We start from the raw sequence: 20,878 nt of genomic DNA, 5'->3' as shown, positions 1-20,878 counted from the left end.
TATTCTAATGAGATATTTCTGAGGTAGGGGTCTGGTTGTTGCGCATGACACAATCATGGTCTTATCATAACAAAATTTGTGCCAAGTTATTTCAAATTCCTTTGATAAATGACAAAGTAATGGACCGGACACAAAAGTGTGACGGACGAACAGATGGATGGATCCTATTTCTATATCCCCCTTTTTTTCTTCGAAAAGGCTGGGGACCATTAAAAATAGGTACATTTGTTATTACCAAACAAAACCTATCTGTAGGCAGTTATAAATAATAGATATATTTTTAGTTAAAAATAAAATAAACTAAATAATCATTCCACATCTTTATTTACTAAATATATCAAAAACAAGAACAACAATTTTGGAATGTCTGTAACATAAATAACATGACAAATAATTGCACACAACTCTCTGGAAACACTACCTCTGCCACTGGCATGGTATTTTCCAAATTTATATCATACTTTGTAAAATGTTTCTAGTGTTTTTAATCAGTCTGCATGTAAAATTTGCATATTTGGCGAGACAGAAACTGAATTGGTGGTTTTGAAATGTAGGTAGTAAAACAAATTTGTCCAAAAGACATATTAAAATGCCAAAATCTCCAGACAAGTATAATTTACCTAGACTGTCTATAGAATATTTATCAAATTTTGAATTTTGATGGTATTAGAAAAGTTTTGTTTTCAAATTAATACAAAATATCACCCAATATTTCACACAAGGTTAATCGCTCACTGATTCTTAACTCTAACTTTCTTAAAAAAAAACAACAAAAAAACAACAACAAAACAACAAGCCTTTTAATAAAGTCTCTTAGGCAGAGAAAAATCTGGTATATGAAGTAGTAAAGAGATGTCTGCATTAAAAACTGATTAAAAACACTTCTAAACAATTTACAAAGAAGACTATATATGGCACCATAATCTATGAAATCACATTTTTTCCTTAAACTTTATACACATAATATCTATTAACATAATTTACAAACAATAACTATAAACAATAGCAATGGAAAACCAAGAACAAAAAGACAAATCTTTTAACTTTTACTTATTAATGATTTTGAACTGAACAAGTAAAAGGTTTTTTTTCTTTAACAACTAAAACAAATCTATGGCAGAATTGTAGATATTTCTTCATCCTCAACTAAACAAAAAAAGTTAATAAAAATATTAAAATACCTACTTACAATAATGTTCAAACTTACTTTTTTTAAAGGTATGAATCACTATTGGTGATTAAAGCATAAATAAACATATTGAAACAAAACAAAGTCAAAGAAAATTTCAAAATATCAATATCGGGACAAATCAATCCACAAAACCCCTGCACAGTTTGCTGGTTAAACCAACATCTATTTACATAATTCACATATGATATCTATATGTACAATGAAAATAATATCAAAATGGTTAACATATATACACTGATTGTCACAAAACAATGTACAAAAAAAAGCCCTGGAAAAACTATTTCCCACTTGGAACACAAATACTCAAATGTTTCTGTATTCTAGAAAGCCGAAGAAGACATTTAAATTCTCTCAGCTGATATTTTACAAGTTTAAACATTGATTTACTGACATCATTTGCTTCCCATGAGTACAGAAGCACATTACTGCTCCTTGATTATTTCACTGTTCCCATTACAAGTGTATTTCTGTGTTTTAAATGAGAGAAAAGTAATACCAGTAGTTGTTAACACAATAAAATAAACTTACAATTCCATGACATTAACTTTAAACCTGTTGAATTTGTGCTATAGGTTTCCCCGTCTTCCCCTTTTAAGTTGGAACTGTCCATTTAATTTTTAAGGATTTGGAACAGTTTATTTAATATGCAAGGGATTTCAATATCAAAATACAAAAATTAAGCTACCAACAGTATAGAGTCTGGTCAAACTGCATTGAAATACAAGCTGGCCTGGCTCTGTATTGGCAGCAAAAGCCAGTCATTTCAAGTTCCAGTAGGTAAAGAGTCAATACAGGTCAATGCAGAAAAAATGTTTTCGTTTGTTTAAAAGCATAATAAATCTGCATTACATTTTCATTTTATTATGGTTCTAGCACACCAAACAATTACCATCTCCTAAAAAAGTCAAATTATGTCCACCAAGAATGAATAACAAATATAACATCAGCAATAATTAAATTAAAAACAATATTGATCATTTGATTTGATGTCCTCATACGTAGCATTTTTGTTTTATTTCTACAATTCTTTTACTACAAGATACACTGGAACAGAAATATACAAAATACACATGCATCAGAAAATCCCACTTTACAAATCAGGTATAACATATTCACATATGTACAAGAAACTGGTGATGTATCAAACGAAAGACTATATCATGACATGTGATATGTTTATAAACATAATATGAATAATGAATGACTTTCTTTAACACCTGAACAAAATAACCTACAAAAAAGTTTGATATCATATACAATATATCATTGATGAAAAAAATCCCAAAGTATATACATTCAAAACATATTGCCCGAATTACATCAGCAGTCACATGTAATGAAACATGAATGAAAAGGCATATCCTCGGGTGAATATTCTTCATGCTAGCACTTCCTTCAGTGTATCTATATAAGTTTTAAACACTTTATTTCTACTTGTTCAAACCTCTACATTGATGGAAATTTGACACTACATAAAATTTATTATACTATGACTATGAGACACTGAACAAAGTATGGTGTCAAATCAAGGACAGGGTCAAATCTAGGACAACTGCCGATCAGACATTTTATCATAGATAAATGAGGTATAACATGCAAATTCCAAGTCATATTTATCTTACACATTGATTCCCTGTTTACAGAAGGACATCACTGAAGTTTAATGACATTTTACAAATATAATGATAAATATTGCTGAATCATTTTGTCCTCCATGATAATTTTGCATTCAACATATATCTCAGACTTTCTAACCAGCACAGAAAAAATGTTATCAATATAAACAAGCTAATTTCTAAAATAACTAAATATTACTTCTTCATCCTTATATGAATTGTCTGATTGTCTATAAAGACTTTCTTATCTAAAATAGCTGCCACTAGCAAATTTATGTTAACAATACAGTAAAAAAAGTCAAATATGAGAAATAACATTCACACAATTATGTATCAGAAATAGCTATTACTGTTCAAAATACACTAGTCTAGATATCAGAAGTAGCAGTCACTTATTTACGACTGGTATATGTGTAACAAATACTTGTCTCATCAGAAATAACCAATATAAGTTTCAAGCATATCAGAAAGAGCTGTCACAAGTTAAGATATATCAGAAATAGCTATCACTTGTTTGTCCACTACTATTGCTTGCATTCTCAATCTCTCTCCACTGAGGTCTCGGGATCTGTGTACTAGCTAGAGTAGAAGAATGTGTCCTTGTAGTACTCCTTCCCTCAAATCTCATTGGATTCATGGCTAAAGCAATAGCTCGGAAACTTGATCGTATATCACTACGATGTACAGGGAAATAACTCTCACCGTTCTTATTTAGCTGCCTGTAATGTATATATAACAGTGTCCTAAAATGTCTTTTCTGCATCATTTAATAGCTAATTATGATGTTCTGAATTAAAATCATGTACATAAAGTGGAGAAAATAAAGTTTAGACAGAAACTAAAAGAATAATACTCATAGAATAATGATTGTTAACTTACGTTTTATAATATAAGAGTGAACAAAAGTATGAATATTATTTGCGTCCATTTATTTGTATATGTAGAGATAATAATTATGTATAAATAAATTACCTTCTAAAACATAAGAATATACAGGCCAATATAACAAGAAGAGCTGCCACAGACGTAACACCTATACCTGCTATAGCACCTGTACCAATACCTGTATCTAACAAAAATAAAGTTCAACAATCAATTCATTGTCTGTATCTTTTCTACATGATAGCATTCTCAATATAATTAATTTCATATAATTGCTGCTTCATGAATAGATGCTGGCTGAAATTTGGACATCCCATGTGAATAATGAGAACAAAGCAAAAACAAATATTGTAACTTTGATTATGATGAAGAAGACTTTATAGCGAGTCTTTTGTTTTCTTTAAGAAAAAGTTGGAACAGATCAAGTTGGAAATATCCCTATCATCAAATTTATTTGAACAATAAATTCAAAACTTCTTCAAAACTCTCTTTTTTTCCCCTGCAAGGTCAATTTATTTATTGTAACTACTTACCAATTTCTAGTTCACACTTTAAACCATGGTAACCGTCATGACAAAGACATTTAGGGTTTCCTTCTGTATCTTTACTACAATCACCATTCTCACATTTACCGGCACAATTATCTGAGAAAATGATTCAAAACAAATACAATATAAAAAATAAAAATTCGCCAAGGTAAATTAATCTTTGAGCCACAGACTTCTTCTGATAACCGCTTAAAATCATGTACAATAACTTGTCATATGTCTGCTTCCTAATTTACTAATCATTACTCTGACATGTAATAACAAGAGGGCCATGATGGCCCTGAGGTCGCTCACCTGTATATAGCCCCCCCCCCCCACCCCCGGGCCAATTTTTACCCAAGGGTTTATATTTGTTTATTTGAACAGACTTGGTAGACACCCATAAGAAGATGTTTCATGCTAAACATCTAAGTTCTAGCTCATTGGGTTTTTTAAAAGAAGATTTTTAAAGTTTTTACTATACACATATAGTAAAAAACAATGACACCCCTGGGGCAGGGCCAGTTTTGACCCCCGGGCTTTTATTTGAACAAACTTTGTAGATATTTACTTAACGATGTTTCATGCTTAATATATAAACTCTAGCTATTTGGGTTTTTTCAAAGAAGATTTTTAAGTTTTTGCTATACACTTATAAGGAAAATCAATGACCCCCCCCCACCCCGGGCGGGGCCAGTTTTGATCCCAGGGCTTTTATTTGAACATACTTGGTAGACACCCATTAGAACATGTTTCATGCTAAATATCTTAGCTCTAGCTCTTTGAGTTCTTTAAAAGAAGATTTTTTAAGTTTTTACTATATGCATATAGGGAAAATCAATGACCCCCTGGGGCGGGGCCAATTTTGACCCCAGGGCTTTTATTTGAACAAACTTGGTAGACACTCATTAGAAGATGTTTCATGCTAAATATCTTAGCTCTAGCTCTTTGGGTTCTTTAAAAGAAGATTTTTTAAGTTTTTACTATATGCATATAGGGAAAATCTATGACCCCCTGGGGCGGGGTCAATTTTGACCCCAGGGCTTTTATTTTGAACAAACTTGGTAGACATTCACTAGAAGATGTTTCATGCCAAATATCTAAGCTCTAGCTCTTATGGTTCTTTAAAAGAAGATTTTTTTAAGTTTTTTACTATATGCATATAGGGAAAATCAATGACCCCCTGGGGCAGGGCCAATTTTGACCGCAGGGCTTTTATTTGAACAAACTTGGTAGACATTCACTAGAAGATGTTTCATGCCAAATATCTAAGCTCTAGCTCTTACGGTTCTTTAAAAGAAGATTTTTTAAGTTTTTACTATATGCATATAGGGAAAATCAATGACCCCCTGGGGCGGGGCCAATTTTGACCCCAGGGCTTTTATTTGAACAAACTTGGTAGACACTCACTAGAAGATGTTTCATGCCAAATATCTTAGCTCTAGCTCTTTGGGTTCTTTAAAAGAAGATTTTTTAAGTTTTTTCTATATGCATATAGGGAAAATCAATGACCCCCTGGGGCGGGGCCAATTTTGACCCCAGGGCTTTTATTTGAACAAACTTGGTAGACACTCACTAGAAGATGTTTCATGCCAAATATCTAAGCTCTAGCTCTTAGGGTTGTTTAAAAGAAGATATTTAAAGATTTTTCTTTCGGTTGCCATGGCAACCAGAGTTCTGCATGGAATTAAATTCTTTGAACAATTTTTCAAGGTGACCACCAAAGGAACATTCCTGTAAAGTTTGGATGAAATTGGCTCAGTGGTTTATGAGGAGATGTCATTTAAAGCAAAAGTTTACGGACGGACGGACGGACGCCGGACGAAAAGCGATCACAAAAGCTCACCCTGTCACTTTGTGACAGGTGAGCTAAAAACCATAATACATATATGAAGAGGTTTAATTCAAAATAAGAATAGCTTCGGATTACTGATAACTTATAAATAATTACTGAACAGTGAAATAACATTTATAAATATTGAAGACAAAATTCCAAAACAAATGTATCTTACCAACACAAACTCCATTTTGGTAAGTAGACCCTTCACAGCATTGGCAATTGTATGAAGTATCAACTCCTGTACATACTCCTGTGACCTCACCACAACCATGTAGGTCAAGGTCACATGGATCCTTGTCTGTTTCCATGGTGACACATTCTGAACTAGATACAGATCCTTGTCTGAGAGTTGTTTGGCCAAAGTTACACCTGAAATGATTGAGTTTATTTCTGGTTAAATAATACAATTTCTAACCTTCTATAATTATGGGGTGAGGCAGAGAAAAGGGCAAAAATTCGGACCTTATGCTCTGCCTGGAGTAAAGAGGATAGAAGTAATATCCCCAGAAAATATGATGACATATTAACATACATGTATTAATTCAAGTTTGATTGTGAAACAAGTTCATTCAACCTGTATTACAACATCTTTAAGTCTACTTCTTTAACTGGTATGATGATAAGAAACAAAGTCCTGGCCAAAGCAGGGCTTGAACCAGCAATCACTAACCTAAGCTATAACTCCCTTTGGTTGAAATACCGTAGTCCATACAAGAACTTGGTGTCAAATAAAATTATGGTAAAGCTTTCAATCAAGTTAAAGTCAAATTTAATCACTAATTTTATTAAAACAAATGAGAAATATAAACAACAATTACCTAGTGCAACAATCTTTATCATCATTTTCCTGATATGTTCCTAAGGGACACAACTCACAAGTATTGTTGACAGTTCTTCTCTCCCCTGATTTACATTTTACTAAAATATAGAAATATTTATGCTAATAAGTAGAAAAACATAGACAAATCTGAATAATAGGGAGAAATTAATTTGAGTATTTTCTTACTGACACTAATAATCATTAATCAATATTTCACTGACTCAGGTGAAAGATGAGCAAATTACAGCATAAAATTCTGTTAAAATCATTTCATCAAGGTCTTTTATAACTACTTGCAAAAGAATACAATTCTTAATTACATACCAAATGAACAATCTTGTATACTTTTGGAACCAGTGTACATAGTTGTGTAACTATAGGGACAAGACTGACATGTGACCTCTGACCTCTCCTCTTTGTACATGCCTACAGGACAAGGGACACAACTCCCATCAACTGACATCTCCATGCCCAAAATATTGCACATAACTGTGAAGACATAAAAATATATATAATTTACTTAAAGGAACTCCACTGAGGTTCAAAAGCCTAAAATCATAAAATTTATTCTTTTACACAGATCAGCTGGGGCACGTAAAACAGGAAGACATGAAAAAAAAATTAAGAAATTTACTCAGAAATTAATTGAAAAGCGTATTTTTGTGACAGTTTTTATATGATTTGAGTGAAAAGCATTTAAACGCTTTTCAATTTTGGGTCATTTTTCACTACTTGAATAATTATCCTGGATAAACCGAGAGAGCAAATGATCTAAAATTTTGCACACAAGTTACTGATCTAGACCAACATCAAACTGAGCATTAATCTCGAAAAAATATTTCCAGTCTCGTCATGTCAAAAAACCTCAGTGGAGTCCCTTTAAAGTCTTTACAACACATGAGTCACAATTTGCTGGACAAAAACTATTTTATTATCATACTGAAAGACTGACCTGTCTTTCTGTCTTGTCCTCCGACAGCGAAACAAGTTCTTTCAACTTAAATCACTTTCGAGTCCACTTCCTGGAACCAACCAGTACTGGAGTCATATGAAGAAACATGGTTGTGACCCCATTAGGGCTCAAACCCATGTGTCCTGGGTTTAGAGGCAAACACTTAAAACTAAAACAATAGAAAATATTCCTAACTAATATGCATTTTTTCACAATTTCAAATTGTCATATATGTAATTCTACATTATAATATATTTCAGTAAAATAACATATAACTAATATCAAGAAAATACACCATGAATATAATTCACTTACAATTACAATCATTTAATGACTTAGAAGCATCATATTGTGTTGTATGACCTAGGGGGCAGGGTTTACAGGAAGTAGATCCACTCGTATCCTGGTAAAATCCTACTTCACAGGGCTCACAATCTTCATTAAGAAGGTAATAGCCCCTCTCACAAATATCTGAAATCGGATGAAAAACCAGAATTATCATAAACTTAACTACTTTTCTTTCTTTTCAAAATGTAAGTGTGACAATGAATGTAAGTTTTCAATATTTTCCATAAAATAAAATGTAAGTTAAAAATTCAACCATTGAACTTCTTCAAAAAAAAAAGAAGCTATATTCAACTTTTTAAAATCAATTAAACATGCCTAATCTGGAACATAATATAATGAGACAAGCAACTACCAACTAGATAAGCAGTCTGATGTTGTAGTCCAAATGACAGCCCAAAGATAAGCATACTTTTTAATCATATATATTAATGTCCTTAAAAAAACCTATGAATTAAAACACAAATGGACTGTTAAACCCTTACTCAAGTCGGTTTATATTTTTATTATTGATACTGTTTACTATGGAAAAATAAATATCCTTTTACAACAAATAACATAAAACAAGAGGGCCATGATGGCCCTGAGGTCGCTCACCCATTAGAAGATGTTTCATGATGTTAAGTTTTTGCTATACACATATAAGGAAAAACAATGACCTTCTCCCCCCCCCCCCGGCAGAGTTAATTTTAACCCAAGGGCTTTTATTTGAACAAACTTGGTAGAAACCCATAAGAAGATGTTTCATGCTAAACATCTAAGCTCTAGCTCATTGGGTTTTTTAAAAAAGAAGATTTTTTAAGTTTTTACTATACACATATAGTTAAAAACAATGACACCCCTGGGGCGGGGCCAGTTTTGACCCCAGGGCTTTTATTTGAACAAACTTTGTAGACACTTATTAGAAGATGTTTCATGCTTAATATCTAAACTCTAGCTAATTGGGTTTTTTCAAAGAAGATTTTTTAAGTTTTTGCTATACACATATAAGGAAATCAATGACCCCCGGGGCGGGGCCAATTTTGACCCCAGGGCTTTTATTTGAACAAACTTTGTAGACACTCACTAGAAGATGTTTCATGCTTAATATCTAAACTCTAGGTATTTGGGATTTTTTCAAAGAAGGTTTTTTAAGTTTTTGCTATAAACATATAAGGAAAATCAATGACCCCCGGGGCGGGGCCAATTTTGACCCCAGGGCTTTTATTTGAACAAACTTAGTAGACACCCATTAGAACATGTTTCATGCTAAATATCTTAGCTCTAGCTCTTTGAGTTCTTTAAAAGAAGATTTTTTAAGTTTTACTATATGCATATTGGGAAAATCAATGACCCCCCTGGTGCAGGGCCAATTTTGACCCCAGGGCTTTTATTTGAACAAACTTGGTAGACACTCACTAGAAGATGTTTCATGCCAAATATCTTAGCTCTTTGGGTTCTTTAAAAGAAGATTTTTTCAGTTTTTACTATATGCATATAGGGAAAATCAATGACCCCCTGGGACGGGGCCAATTTTGACCCAAGGGCTTTTATTTGTTCCTTTTATTTGAACCAAGACACTCATTAGAAGATGTTTCATGCCAAATATCTAAGCTCTAGCTCTTTGGGTTCTTTAAAAGAAGATATTTAAAAATTTTCTTTCGGTTGCCATGGCAACCAGAGTTCTGCATGGAATTAAATTCTTTGAACAATTTTTAAAGGTGACCACCAAAGGAACATTCCTGTGAAGTTTGGATGATATTGGCTTAGTGGTTTATGAGGAGATGTCATTTGAAGCAAAAGTTTACGGCCGGACGCCGGACGAAAAGCGATCACAAAAGCTCACCCTGTCACTTTGTGACAGGTGAGCTAAAAATGGCAGCACATACTGCTTATTGGACAAAAAGAAACTGCAGAGGAGTTATCCACTTTCTTGTCTAATTATATATCCCAGATTCAACAGAGCTTATTAATTGGTTTCTTTTTTTGTCATTATAATGAAGCATTTTCAACTTACAGTAACACTGATTTTCAGAAACAGAACCAGCTGTGAGAGTTGTCTTTCCTTGATCACATGACTTGCATGTAGTCTGCTTCTCTAAGTCATTGTAATTTCCTACCCTGCATTGTTGACACAGTCCAGCTGTGGCATTGTAGAAGTACCCTGGACCACAGTTTACTAGAAAAATTACAATTTCAATATTTGTGTTGACAAGTCCAGTTAGCGAAATATTATTACTCTAAATGCCTGCATAAAAAATTTCATAATTGATTCATACTGTAAATTATTTCATTTGAGACAGTACAAGTATAAACTTAACTATACATGTATTAAGGGCATGTCTATAATCATGCTGATAGCATCCATTCCATTATTAGCCAGAAGTTCAGCTTATTCTCTATTAACACAAATGCATATTTACATCACACATAAACAATGTTTACACATTAAGTGCAGAAAAAACAATGGTTACACATTAAGTGCGGAAACATACATGTATTAACATTTCCGCATTCCAGTACAGCATTCTTGGTCAAGTACCTACATATTGTCAAAATAATCTTTTCTCTATAGAATTCAGAGTTGTGATGCCTTAATCTTAGAACCAGCTAGTACTGGTGTCAAAGGATGAAACATGGTCATGTAACCAGTAAGGCTTGAACCCACCATCCATGAGTTATAGGGCAGACCTCTTAACATTTACTCTACTACTCACCTTATCTGTGCATGTTTTTTTTTCTGCATTCAAAACATGCTAAAGTGTCTTTGCACGACATAATTTATATATATTATATAATATTGTATACATAAGCACAAATCTATCACACTTACCACAATTTCCTTGACTGAGGACCTGCCCCATGTCACACGACTGTTCTGTTGTTACAGATATATCAACTGTTTCAAATTCACCAATACCTGATTTCAATGAGTTTTCAAACTGACCCATTACAGTGGATGAATTCTCAGATGTCAACCTAGTCAAATAAAAAAGAATATATGTTTAAAAGATATATTTAAAACATGGCTGAATAGAGATGAGGTCTACAACAGGTTTTTCTATATTTTGTTTGTAATCTTAACTTTAAGAATACTGATTTTTTTTAATTACTCATTTGCTTCCTATTTTATTGATTAGTGAAGATATAACAACAGTCAATTGTTATCCCCTACAATGTTTTCCACAAACAGCATGCTTGACTGTTCTCTGTGCTTGACAGAAAGAAAGGGGCATAACTCTGTAAAAAGGTAACTCAGAGTTATGAAGCATGTGACCATCCTGTTAGATAATCACAGGAAGAGTTTCAACCCATTTCCTGGAGATACTAACTTGCACATAAAATGTATGATGGCAATGCCAACACAGACATAAGTACAATAGCTCTCCATACTCTTTAAATAGTAAAGATATTAACATCAACAAATTAAACCTCATAGAAATCAGTAACATTACACTGGCAGTTAAATATCTTTAATGAAATATAAGACAATTCCAAGCCTTATGTTATGCATTAAAATGTCTTTATCTAATTTACCTACAGGTAAAAGTGAGGAGCTACGTACTCATTGTTTCTAATACTGAATGTCACATTAAAATGGACTGGCTCAACAGATCTCTTGATGACATTGCTGAGGATACAGTCTACATTAATGCTGGCTGTGTCACAGTCTACACTAGGACATAAACCAGTCTGGGAAAACTCTTCACTAAGTAAGTCAATAAGATCCAGTTTAGCTGAATCAGAGCACACTGGTCCCAACAGTTGTAAAAATCCATCAAACTCCATCAAAGGTGGTTCAAATCCTGCAATATAATATATGGGTTATGATAACTGGTATAACTGGCATGCCTTAAACATATCAAATGTGGAATGTTATGTAGTCCTATATATATATTATGTATGTGGATGAAGTACAATACATCATATGACCTTCAAAGTGTCTAAATGACTTAAAACGAAAGAAGTTGACCTTTACGGTGGTTTATTTATACTGGGCATGCCATATGTCCCAGACTTTTGGCCTCTTATTATGTCGCTGGATGTAGAGCCCCTATGGAGGACTTAGTTTAATTGCCTCTTTACTTTGCTGATCTAAGAGCCGCAATTGAGGTCTTCTCAAGCTGTCTATCGTCATAGAGATCTTCACCCAGGACCAAATTTTTTGTATGGCAGAACAAAGGAAGACAATAGTTAAAAGGCACCTCTTCCAGGAGGCAGCAGCATCTTTTCAGAGCCACACCCTTCACTGTTAGTTACGTCACACAAGCAAAGTGATCTAACAAGGTCACCTATCTGGTGTGACCTATGCACTCCCAGCAAAGTGCACTGACTGCAAAGTGGTGTAAGACTCTTTTACAGTGTCTGTATGACTTAAAACGAAAGAAGTATAGTATTTAGCACTGGCCTAATATCAATGCATAAACAAGTATTAAATTCTTACTAGCACAAGGTGGAAATATGAAATTTTTTCCTCTAGGTGGATCCCACAAACCATATCTACATGCATACAGTCTTGCAACCTCTTCTACAAACATGTAGCCATCTAAACACACAACAGTACATTCCATCCCATATTCCCCTTGTTTATCACATGACACATCACCATGGAGAGGGGCATCAGGCTCTACACATGTCTTGGCTGTATAGTATCAGTAAAAGATTTATCAAAGACTTTATCAATCAATCTCTTCTATGAACAACGCTTTTAAAAAGATGAAAATTCGGACATAAAAGTCAAATTAGAAACAAGATTGCATTTGAGAAAAATGCTATGCCACCGCAATAAAACAACACTAAATAGTAGTGTAGGAACAGATTTTTTTGTTTCTATACAATTGAAAATTGTCATAATGCATATCTAATTCTTATTATCAGATTAGTGGTTAAATCTATTGTTAACTCAATAAAAGATCAGAGTAGGAATATATCAATGCACTTGAGTCTAGTGAATTTGGTGGTGAAGATCATATTTCACACAGCCTAAAATTTCATGACTGCATCAAAGGACAACATGTAATACACTTTGTCAAAATCTAGGTCAGCTGATATCAAAGTTCACTTTTAATTTTGACACTAGAGGCAAAATTTGAACAACTTTGGTAGAGTACCTATATATGATATCATTTAACAAATATTAAAGCTCTAAGCCTTGTACCTTCAGACAATAAGATTTTTTTGATTTTTTACTATATGTATATATTGAAAATCAATGACCCCGAGGCGGGGGCAATTTTGACCCCAGGGCTATAATTTGAACAATCTGGATAGAGGTCTATCAGACAATGCCTTATGCAAAATATCTAAGCTCTAGGCCATTTGGGTCTTTACAAGAAGGTATTTTAAATTTTTACTATATGTACATATAGTGAAAATCCATGACCCCCGGGGCAGGGCTGATTTTGACCCCAGGTCTATAATTTGAACAATATTGGTAGAGGTCTACCAGACAATGCCTTATGCAAAATATCTAAGCTCTATGCCTATGGGTCTTTACAAAAAGGTATTTTACGTTTTTACTATATGTACATATAGTGAAAATCAATGACCCCCGGGGTGGGGCCGATCTTGACCCCAGGGCTATAATTTGAACAATCTTGGTAGAGGTCTACCAGACAATGCCTTATGCAAAATATCTAAGCTCTAGGCCTTTTGGGTCTTTACAAGAAGATTTTTTAAATTTATTCTTATAATTCCTTTTGGTTGCCATGGCAACCAGATTTCTGCATGGAATTAAATTCTTTGAACAACTTTGGAAGCCCTTCACCCAAGGATCAATCCTGCCAAGTTTGGTTGAAATTGGACTAGTGGTTTTTCACAAGAAGATTTTTTAAGTTCACTATATAATCTATATAACACACACACACACAAACAAACAAACGAACAAACACACACACACACAGGTGAATCGCTATATGCCACCGCATCGCAGATGCTGCGGTGGCATAAAAAACATATAGGTATGAAACTTTGACGAACAATTCACTGATTTGAAAAAACCATCTTAATCTCTCAATTCATTAATTGATCTTTACTTTATATATCAGATATTTTTCTAAACAACAGTAAGAGGAAAATCGTTTATTAAACAAAAAGCTGTCAAAATAGTTTGGACAGTTATTTTTGCACAAAACCTAACCAAAACTTACGTGTAACAATGACAGTAAAAGTGCAAGAGACTGAATTAAGCTGGGCATCAAATGCTGTGTAAGTAACTGGATATTCTCCAAAAGTGAATATTTGTCCTGAAAGAAAGATGTTGCAATAGTTGAAAGTCATATTTCTTTCGTTTTATTGTCATTACAGTGGGTTGGTTTTTCATCACATAAGAAGACTCTCAAAAAAATGTTTGAAATAAATTCATAAAGTATTCAATACACTCATTAAATTAATATTGAATAAAATACACACATAGTTATTTCAAAATACCTTTTTCTGATGTGATGTACTATACTGTATAATTTGATTAAATACACCATACAAATTTATTTTTTTTGCACAATATTTAAAAGACAAAGTTTCACATGATATTAACCTGGTTGATGGGACTGCTTTATATCTACAACCCCAAAATCATCTTTAAACAGGGGTGAAGGCCAACTGATCTCTGTGGAAAGGTCATCATTCAACATGACCTCTACAACATCTTTAGGACAGAAAACAATTTCAGGTGGAATCTTATCTGTAAAAAACAAAACAATATTTTTACTCTTTAAGTGTATATATTTGTAATTGTATGGTCAAAGTATGTTGACAAACTACACACATGAATATCATGATGCATCTTGCTGTACTCTAATGACTAAACAATGTGACCACTTTAATCTTATATTTTAGCAAGAGAACGTATGCACTGGCTATAAGGAAAGGTAAACCAAATATTTTGTGCTCTTTGACAAGAGTTTTATATGATTATGTAAATTATGTGACTCCTTTAATAAAGCCTTTTTTGCCTAAGGTCAAGTCAAATCAAATGCTACATTTAGTAAATAATTAACAAAGATCGAAACTAGTAAATATATTGACTGTCAATGTTATAATCAGAGATTTTCATTCAAAACTGACAAGACATCTAAATGTAAGAAAAAACTTAACTTAGATCAGATATATAATGTTTTCAGGAATGAATATACACTTACTGAAAAGCACATTATGCCTGAGAAACAAATAAGTTTTTCATTTTTTAAAAGGGGAAAACAGGAGTTTTAATATGTTTAAAAATGTTTGAGAGCATACTAGTATTAGATCCTTATCCCCTGATAAAGTGGCACTGAATGTTAAATTATTTGTCATAACAGTAGCAAAATGTAAATAAAGTAGTATTTTGACTTCCATACAAAATATTAAATCACTAGAAATGTACTTAAATGCCAAAAGGCAGTAGAAAGTAGAAACCAAAGTTGGTCCTGGCAATTGATAAATGAATAACTTTTTGAAACCCCAAAAATAAAAGACTTTTGAGAGATAAAAATAAAAGCAATGATGGGGTATAATTGACCTTTAAGTGGAGCTTTTTATGAATGACAGAAGATTTCATATAAGATACATACCTGAAATATTACAATCTGTAGTTAGTAATCCCGAACATTGACTCTCTGGACAGGAACTTGGTGAAACAGCCATATCATTCTGCCTGGCACAAGACTCAAACTCGAACCAGCTTACAACATCTCCCTCATTACTAGTGCATTTATCTACGTTACTATAAACATTAATTCCAGTGACAGCCCCTCCAATAGAACCATCTATGTTACCTGCTATCACCCTAAATCTAAACGTAAATAAAAATTCTATCAATATTTTCATGACATAGCAGCATTCATTTCTTGAAAATGCAGTGTTAATAACAATATATATAATTACTGTTTTTAACTAAGATTATAAAATAGCCCTTAAAAGACAAACCCGATAGCATGTACTTATTTATATTAAGTTCAAGCTTCAGATCTTATCAACATTAAAGTAGAAAGAAAATAAAGAAAATTTTATTAGATATTATAAAATTACGAGGATTGTTACTACTAAACCACTCTGCCAGTTCTAATTTACCTGTTTAATTCATTTCCCGAGCCATATCCGTTGCTGGTATGCTTCAATACAGCATCAACATAGACTGCCCATTCACCATCAGCTGACCATGTAAAACAAACCTGATGCCATGATTGGTCAGTTATATCTAGACTGACTACATGTCTCGTGGCTCCCTCTGTTGGCCAGAAGGAAACTACAAGCCTATCTTTCTTGATTGTCAATAATGACTGTTCACTGAAATATTAAGATATCAGATTAACAAGAGCACCGCTAGGCGGAGCATTATATGCCCGAAAGTGTTTTGTTTTTTTAGTAAGGATGAAGCATTTGTAAGACATGGGAATTAGCTGTTCATTCTATAAAATTTTACAGATGTAGGTTGATTAATACTTAAGTTATTAATAATAACCTGAACTTTTGACCTTGTGACCCCAAAATCAATAGGGGTCTTCAACCTTATATGGACAATCATCCTAAGAAGTTTGAATATTGTGGGCCAAATGGAACTTTAGATATGCTCCGGAAACTGTTTTCAATTTTAAGGTAATAGTGACTTTGACCTTGTAACCCCAAAATCAATAGGGGTCTTCTACCCAATATGGACAATCATCCTATGAAGTTTGAATATTGTGGGCCAAATGGAACTTTAGTTATGCTCCGGAAACTGTTTTCAGTTTTAAGGTAATTGTGACCTTGACCTTTGACCTAGTGACCCCAAAATCAATAGGGGTCTTTTGCCCAATATGGACAATCATCCTATGAAGTTTGAATATTGTGGGCCAAATGGAACTTAAGTTATGCTTCGGAAACTGTTTTCAGTATTAAGGTAATTGTGACCTTGACCTTTGACCTAGTGACCCAAAATCAATAGGGGTCTTTTGCCCAATATGGACAATCATCCAATGAAGTTTGAATATTGTGGGCCAAATGGAACTTAAGTTATGCTCCGGAAACTGTTTTCAGTATTAAGGTAATAGTGACCTTGACCTTTGACCTTGTGACCCCAAAATCAATAGGGGTCTTCTACCCAATATGGACAATCATCCTATGAAGTTTGAATATTGTGGGCCAAATGGAACTTAAGTTATGCTCTGGAAACTGTTTTCAGTATCAAGATAATAGTGACCTTGACCTTTGACCTTGTGACCCCAAAATCAATAGGGGTCTTCTACCCAATATTGACAATCATCCTATAAAGTTTGAACATTGTGGGCCAAATGGAACTTAAGTTATGCACCGGAAACCAAATTGCTAACAGACAGAACTGTTTTCAGTTTTAAGGTAATAGTGACCTTGACCTTTGACCTTTGACCCCAAAATCAATAGCGGTCTTCTACTCAATATGGACAATCATCCTATGAAGTTTGAACATTGTGGACCAAATGGAACTTAAGTTATGCTCCGGAAACCAAATTGCTAATGGACAGAAACTGTTCTCAGTTTTAAGGTAATAGTGACCTTGACCTTTGACCTTTTGACCCCAAAATCAATAGGGGTCTTCTGCCTAATATGGACAATCATCCTATGAAGTTTGAACATTGTGGGCCAAATAGAACTTAAGTTATGATCCGGAAACCAAATTGCTAACGGACTGAAAATTGATAACGGACGGAAACTGTTTTCAGTTTTAAGGTAATAGTGACCTTCACCTTTGAAGTGACCTAGTGACCCCAAAATCAATAGGGGTCTTCTGCCCAATATGGACAATCATCCTATGAAGTTTGAACATTGTGGGTCAAATGGAACTTAAGTTATGCTCCGGAAACTGTTTTCAGTATCAAGGTAATAATGACCTTGACCTTTGACCCCAAAATCAATAGGGGTCTTCTACCCAATATGGACAATCATCCTATGAAGTTTGAACATTGTGGGCCAAATGGAACTTAAGTTATGCTCCGGAAACCAAATTACTAACGGACAGAAACTGTTTTCAGTTTTAAGGTAATAGTGACCTTGACCTTTGACCTAGTGACCCCAAAATCAATAGGGGTCTTCTACCCAATATGGACAATCATCCTATGAAGTTTGAACATTGTGGGTCAAATCGAACTTAAGTTATGCTCCGGAAACTGTTTTCAGTATCAAGGTAATAGTGACTTTGACCTTTTGACCCCAAAATCAATAGGGGTCTTCTACCCAATATGGACAATCATCCTATGATGTTTAAACATTGTGGGCCAAATGGAACTTAAGTTATGCTCTGGAAACCAAATTGCTAACGGACAGAAACTGTTTTCAGTTTTAAGGTAATAGTGACCTTGACCTTTGACCTAGTGACCCCAAAATCAATAGGGGTCTTCTACCCAATATGGACAATCATCCTATGAAGTTTGAACATTGTGGGTCAAATGGAACTTAAGTTATGCTCCGGAAACCAAATTGCTAACAGACAGACAGACGGACAGACAGACGGACGCCAGGGGGTATAACATAATATGCCCTTTCGGTGTATCATATGACTAAAGGGCAGACTTTTGTTGAATGTTACACAACAATTATCTATCAGGTGAATTGATGGTCAAGATATGACATAAAATATGTAAAAATCTGCGTAAAAACCAAACACTGAAACAATATATAATTCAGTGCAAAGATGACATGCAGACGATTAATAGTTTCTTTTAAAGTTTTTGTTTCAGTGTTGGGTTTTTACGCAGATTTTTACATATTTTGTCATATCTTGGCCATCAATTCACCTGACTGGTTTCCCTAGATAACTAACAAGTAATAACCAAATTCTCTGCAAGTGATCTACTACTCATTATACATGATTTCTGATAGGTGGTGGGAGATCAACTGTCACAGAGAAATTTTGCCTCCCCAGATCTTCACCCAAGGATCGCACAAGCGACCCCTGGAATACAAATCTGATGCTCTCTCTATTAAGCTAAGCCGGCATACTTTAGAGCTATGCAATATATGTAATGTAAAGGGTTCAATATTTATCTTATCTATTATTCAGCAATTAACAAAAATACCTTGAATGTCTAATTAAATTCAATATTAATATATCTTGAATCAGTAACTCTTTAGAAAAATACAGAAAACATAAAAATCATGGTAACTTACCTATCATCTAGCATCTGTAATATATCCTTACCACCGGGCATGTCACCACCTTCAACAATTTTAAACCAGCAACATATAGTAATAGCTGATACTGCTTTTGTTACCATGTCTGTGCTGCAAGATACTGGTTTATCCAATGTTAATGTCATCTCAAAGTCTGGCGAGTTTTCTGTAAAAATATATACAAGTCTGGTGAGTACTCTTTAAAATTATAAATTGTTTCAGAACTTTCCTGATTACTGAAGCTTCAAGCTTGGTCTTGTACCTTACAAACAAACTGTGAAAATCTCACAGAGAATCATTTCAAGTATCCATCATGAAGTTATAATGTAAATGATAATGTTAACTACCTTCCTGACATCTTGATCCATAAAATCCTGGTAAGCACTGACACCGGACATTTGAATCTTCTTCTATACATTTCCCACCATTCTTACACACAGTGTAATTACATTGTGCCACACTTTTATCACATCTGTCACCATAGTAACCAGATAAACAATGACACACAAATGTCTGACTAGAAACTGTACAAATTCCACCATTCAAGCAAGGACCTGAAGCACATGGGCTGACCTCTGATTCACAGTTTTTACCAGTGTATTCTACAAAGAAAAAATTAGAACATACTCATTAACTGAAATTTTAAAAAAGAAATCTGAATTGATACTGAATAAAGTGACATTCAATTTAATAACCTTCCTAAATTATGTAACTTTGCCATATTCATAAAAAAAAACCTACAAGCAGAATGATAAAAGAATGAAAGATACACACACACATTATAAAGTATAACAATATAAACCATACCTGGTGTGCAGGCACAAAATGCAATTTCATTATGTGATGAACAGGTACCATTGTTCTGGCATGGTAATGACAAACATGGGTTTATAGGTGTATCACACTGTACCCCTGTCCATTCATTCTCACATCTGAAAACAAAGCCTTTTTATTTCTAATGCCAAAATTAGTCACAAAAATTTATCGATTTAAAAAAAAAAAAAAATTGTGAAAAATTTGTTATGGACTCTTTAAATGCTTATTTATAAACCAAAAGTCATACTTATTTTAAAATCAATTATTTGAAAAATAAGCCATAAACATTTTACTTGTTTATTTATGAAAATATGTCAATCATTTTGTCTGCTTATTTTAATTTCAATTCAATTTAAAACATGAAACTTATCTTAAAAAAAATGTTAAAATGACACATACATTGTACATTGTATGCACCGCCCTCCTACCTTTAATGTGTAGTAACAAAAAGTGTATGCCCCTCCCTCCTGCCTTTAATGGGTAGTAAGAATAAGTAACTATTATGAAAGTCACAGAGAAACTGATTATGTACAGTAATAGCAAATGTATATGTTTATGAATAAGGAGAAAAGTACACAATTATCTTTTAAAAATTGTAGGTTTACAACAATTATAACAATCATAGTCATTTCTACAAACAAGATGAATGTGACCTTGACCTTTGGCCCCCTGCTCCCAAAATCAATAGGAGTCATATACTTGCCAAGACCAATGCACCTGTGAAGTTTGAGGGCAAAAGGTTGTCAAGGTACTGGTCCGAAACCGTTTTTATATAAAAGGTCAATGTGACCTTTGTCCTACTGACC

The 20,878-nt window shown here is 33.6% G+C and overlaps 1 protein-coding gene across 10 annotated transcripts in view; it reads right to left on the bottom strand.

The window, feature by feature from the left end:
• Nucleotides 1–307: 307 nt before the first annotated feature.
• Nucleotides 308–20,878, bottom strand: part of LOC132720204 (uncharacterized) — a 111,327-nt gene continuing 90,756 nt past the window's right edge. For all 10 annotated transcript variants that reach the window (XM_060704266.1, XM_060704265.1, XM_060704267.1 and 7 more), the window contains 18 exons: nt 20,064–20,188; nt 19,604–19,858; nt 19,254–19,422; nt 16,203–16,418; nt 15,704–15,924; nt 14,689–14,835; nt 14,303–14,398; nt 12,598–12,795; nt 11,719–11,959; nt 10,987–11,132; nt 10,171–10,332; nt 8,145–8,300; nt 7,202–7,366; nt 6,876–6,975; nt 6,230–6,426; nt 4,224–4,334; nt 3,781–3,877; nt 308–3,527 (listed from right to left, as the gene is read on the bottom strand). In XM_060704266.1, coding sequence (XP_060560249.1) covers nt 3,302–3,527; nt 3,781–3,877; nt 4,224–4,334; nt 6,230–6,426; nt 6,876–6,975; nt 7,202–7,366; nt 8,145–8,300; nt 10,171–10,332; nt 10,987–11,132; nt 11,719–11,959; nt 12,598–12,795; nt 14,303–14,398; nt 14,689–14,835; nt 15,704–15,924; nt 16,203–16,418; nt 19,254–19,422; nt 19,604–19,858; nt 20,064–20,188 — 3,028 coding nt within the window. In that variant the 3' untranslated portion in view covers nt 308–3,301. The remainder of the gene's footprint in view (nt 3,528–3,780; nt 3,878–4,223; nt 4,335–6,229; nt 6,427–6,875; nt 6,976–7,201; nt 7,367–8,144; nt 8,301–10,170; nt 10,333–10,986; nt 11,133–11,718; nt 11,960–12,597; nt 12,796–14,302; nt 14,399–14,688; nt 14,836–15,703; nt 15,925–16,202; nt 16,419–19,253; nt 19,423–19,603; nt 19,859–20,063; nt 20,189–20,878) is intronic.

This window comes from Ruditapes philippinarum, unplaced genomic scaffold (assembly GCF_026571515.1).
Source record: "Ruditapes philippinarum isolate M1 unplaced genomic scaffold, ASM2657151v2 ctg812_1_1_1_1, whole genome shotgun sequence".
In the NCBI taxonomy this organism is placed as follows: domain Eukaryota; kingdom Metazoa; phylum Mollusca; class Bivalvia; order Venerida; family Veneridae; genus Ruditapes; species Ruditapes philippinarum.
This window is presented reverse-complemented; position numbering and strand designations above follow the sequence as displayed.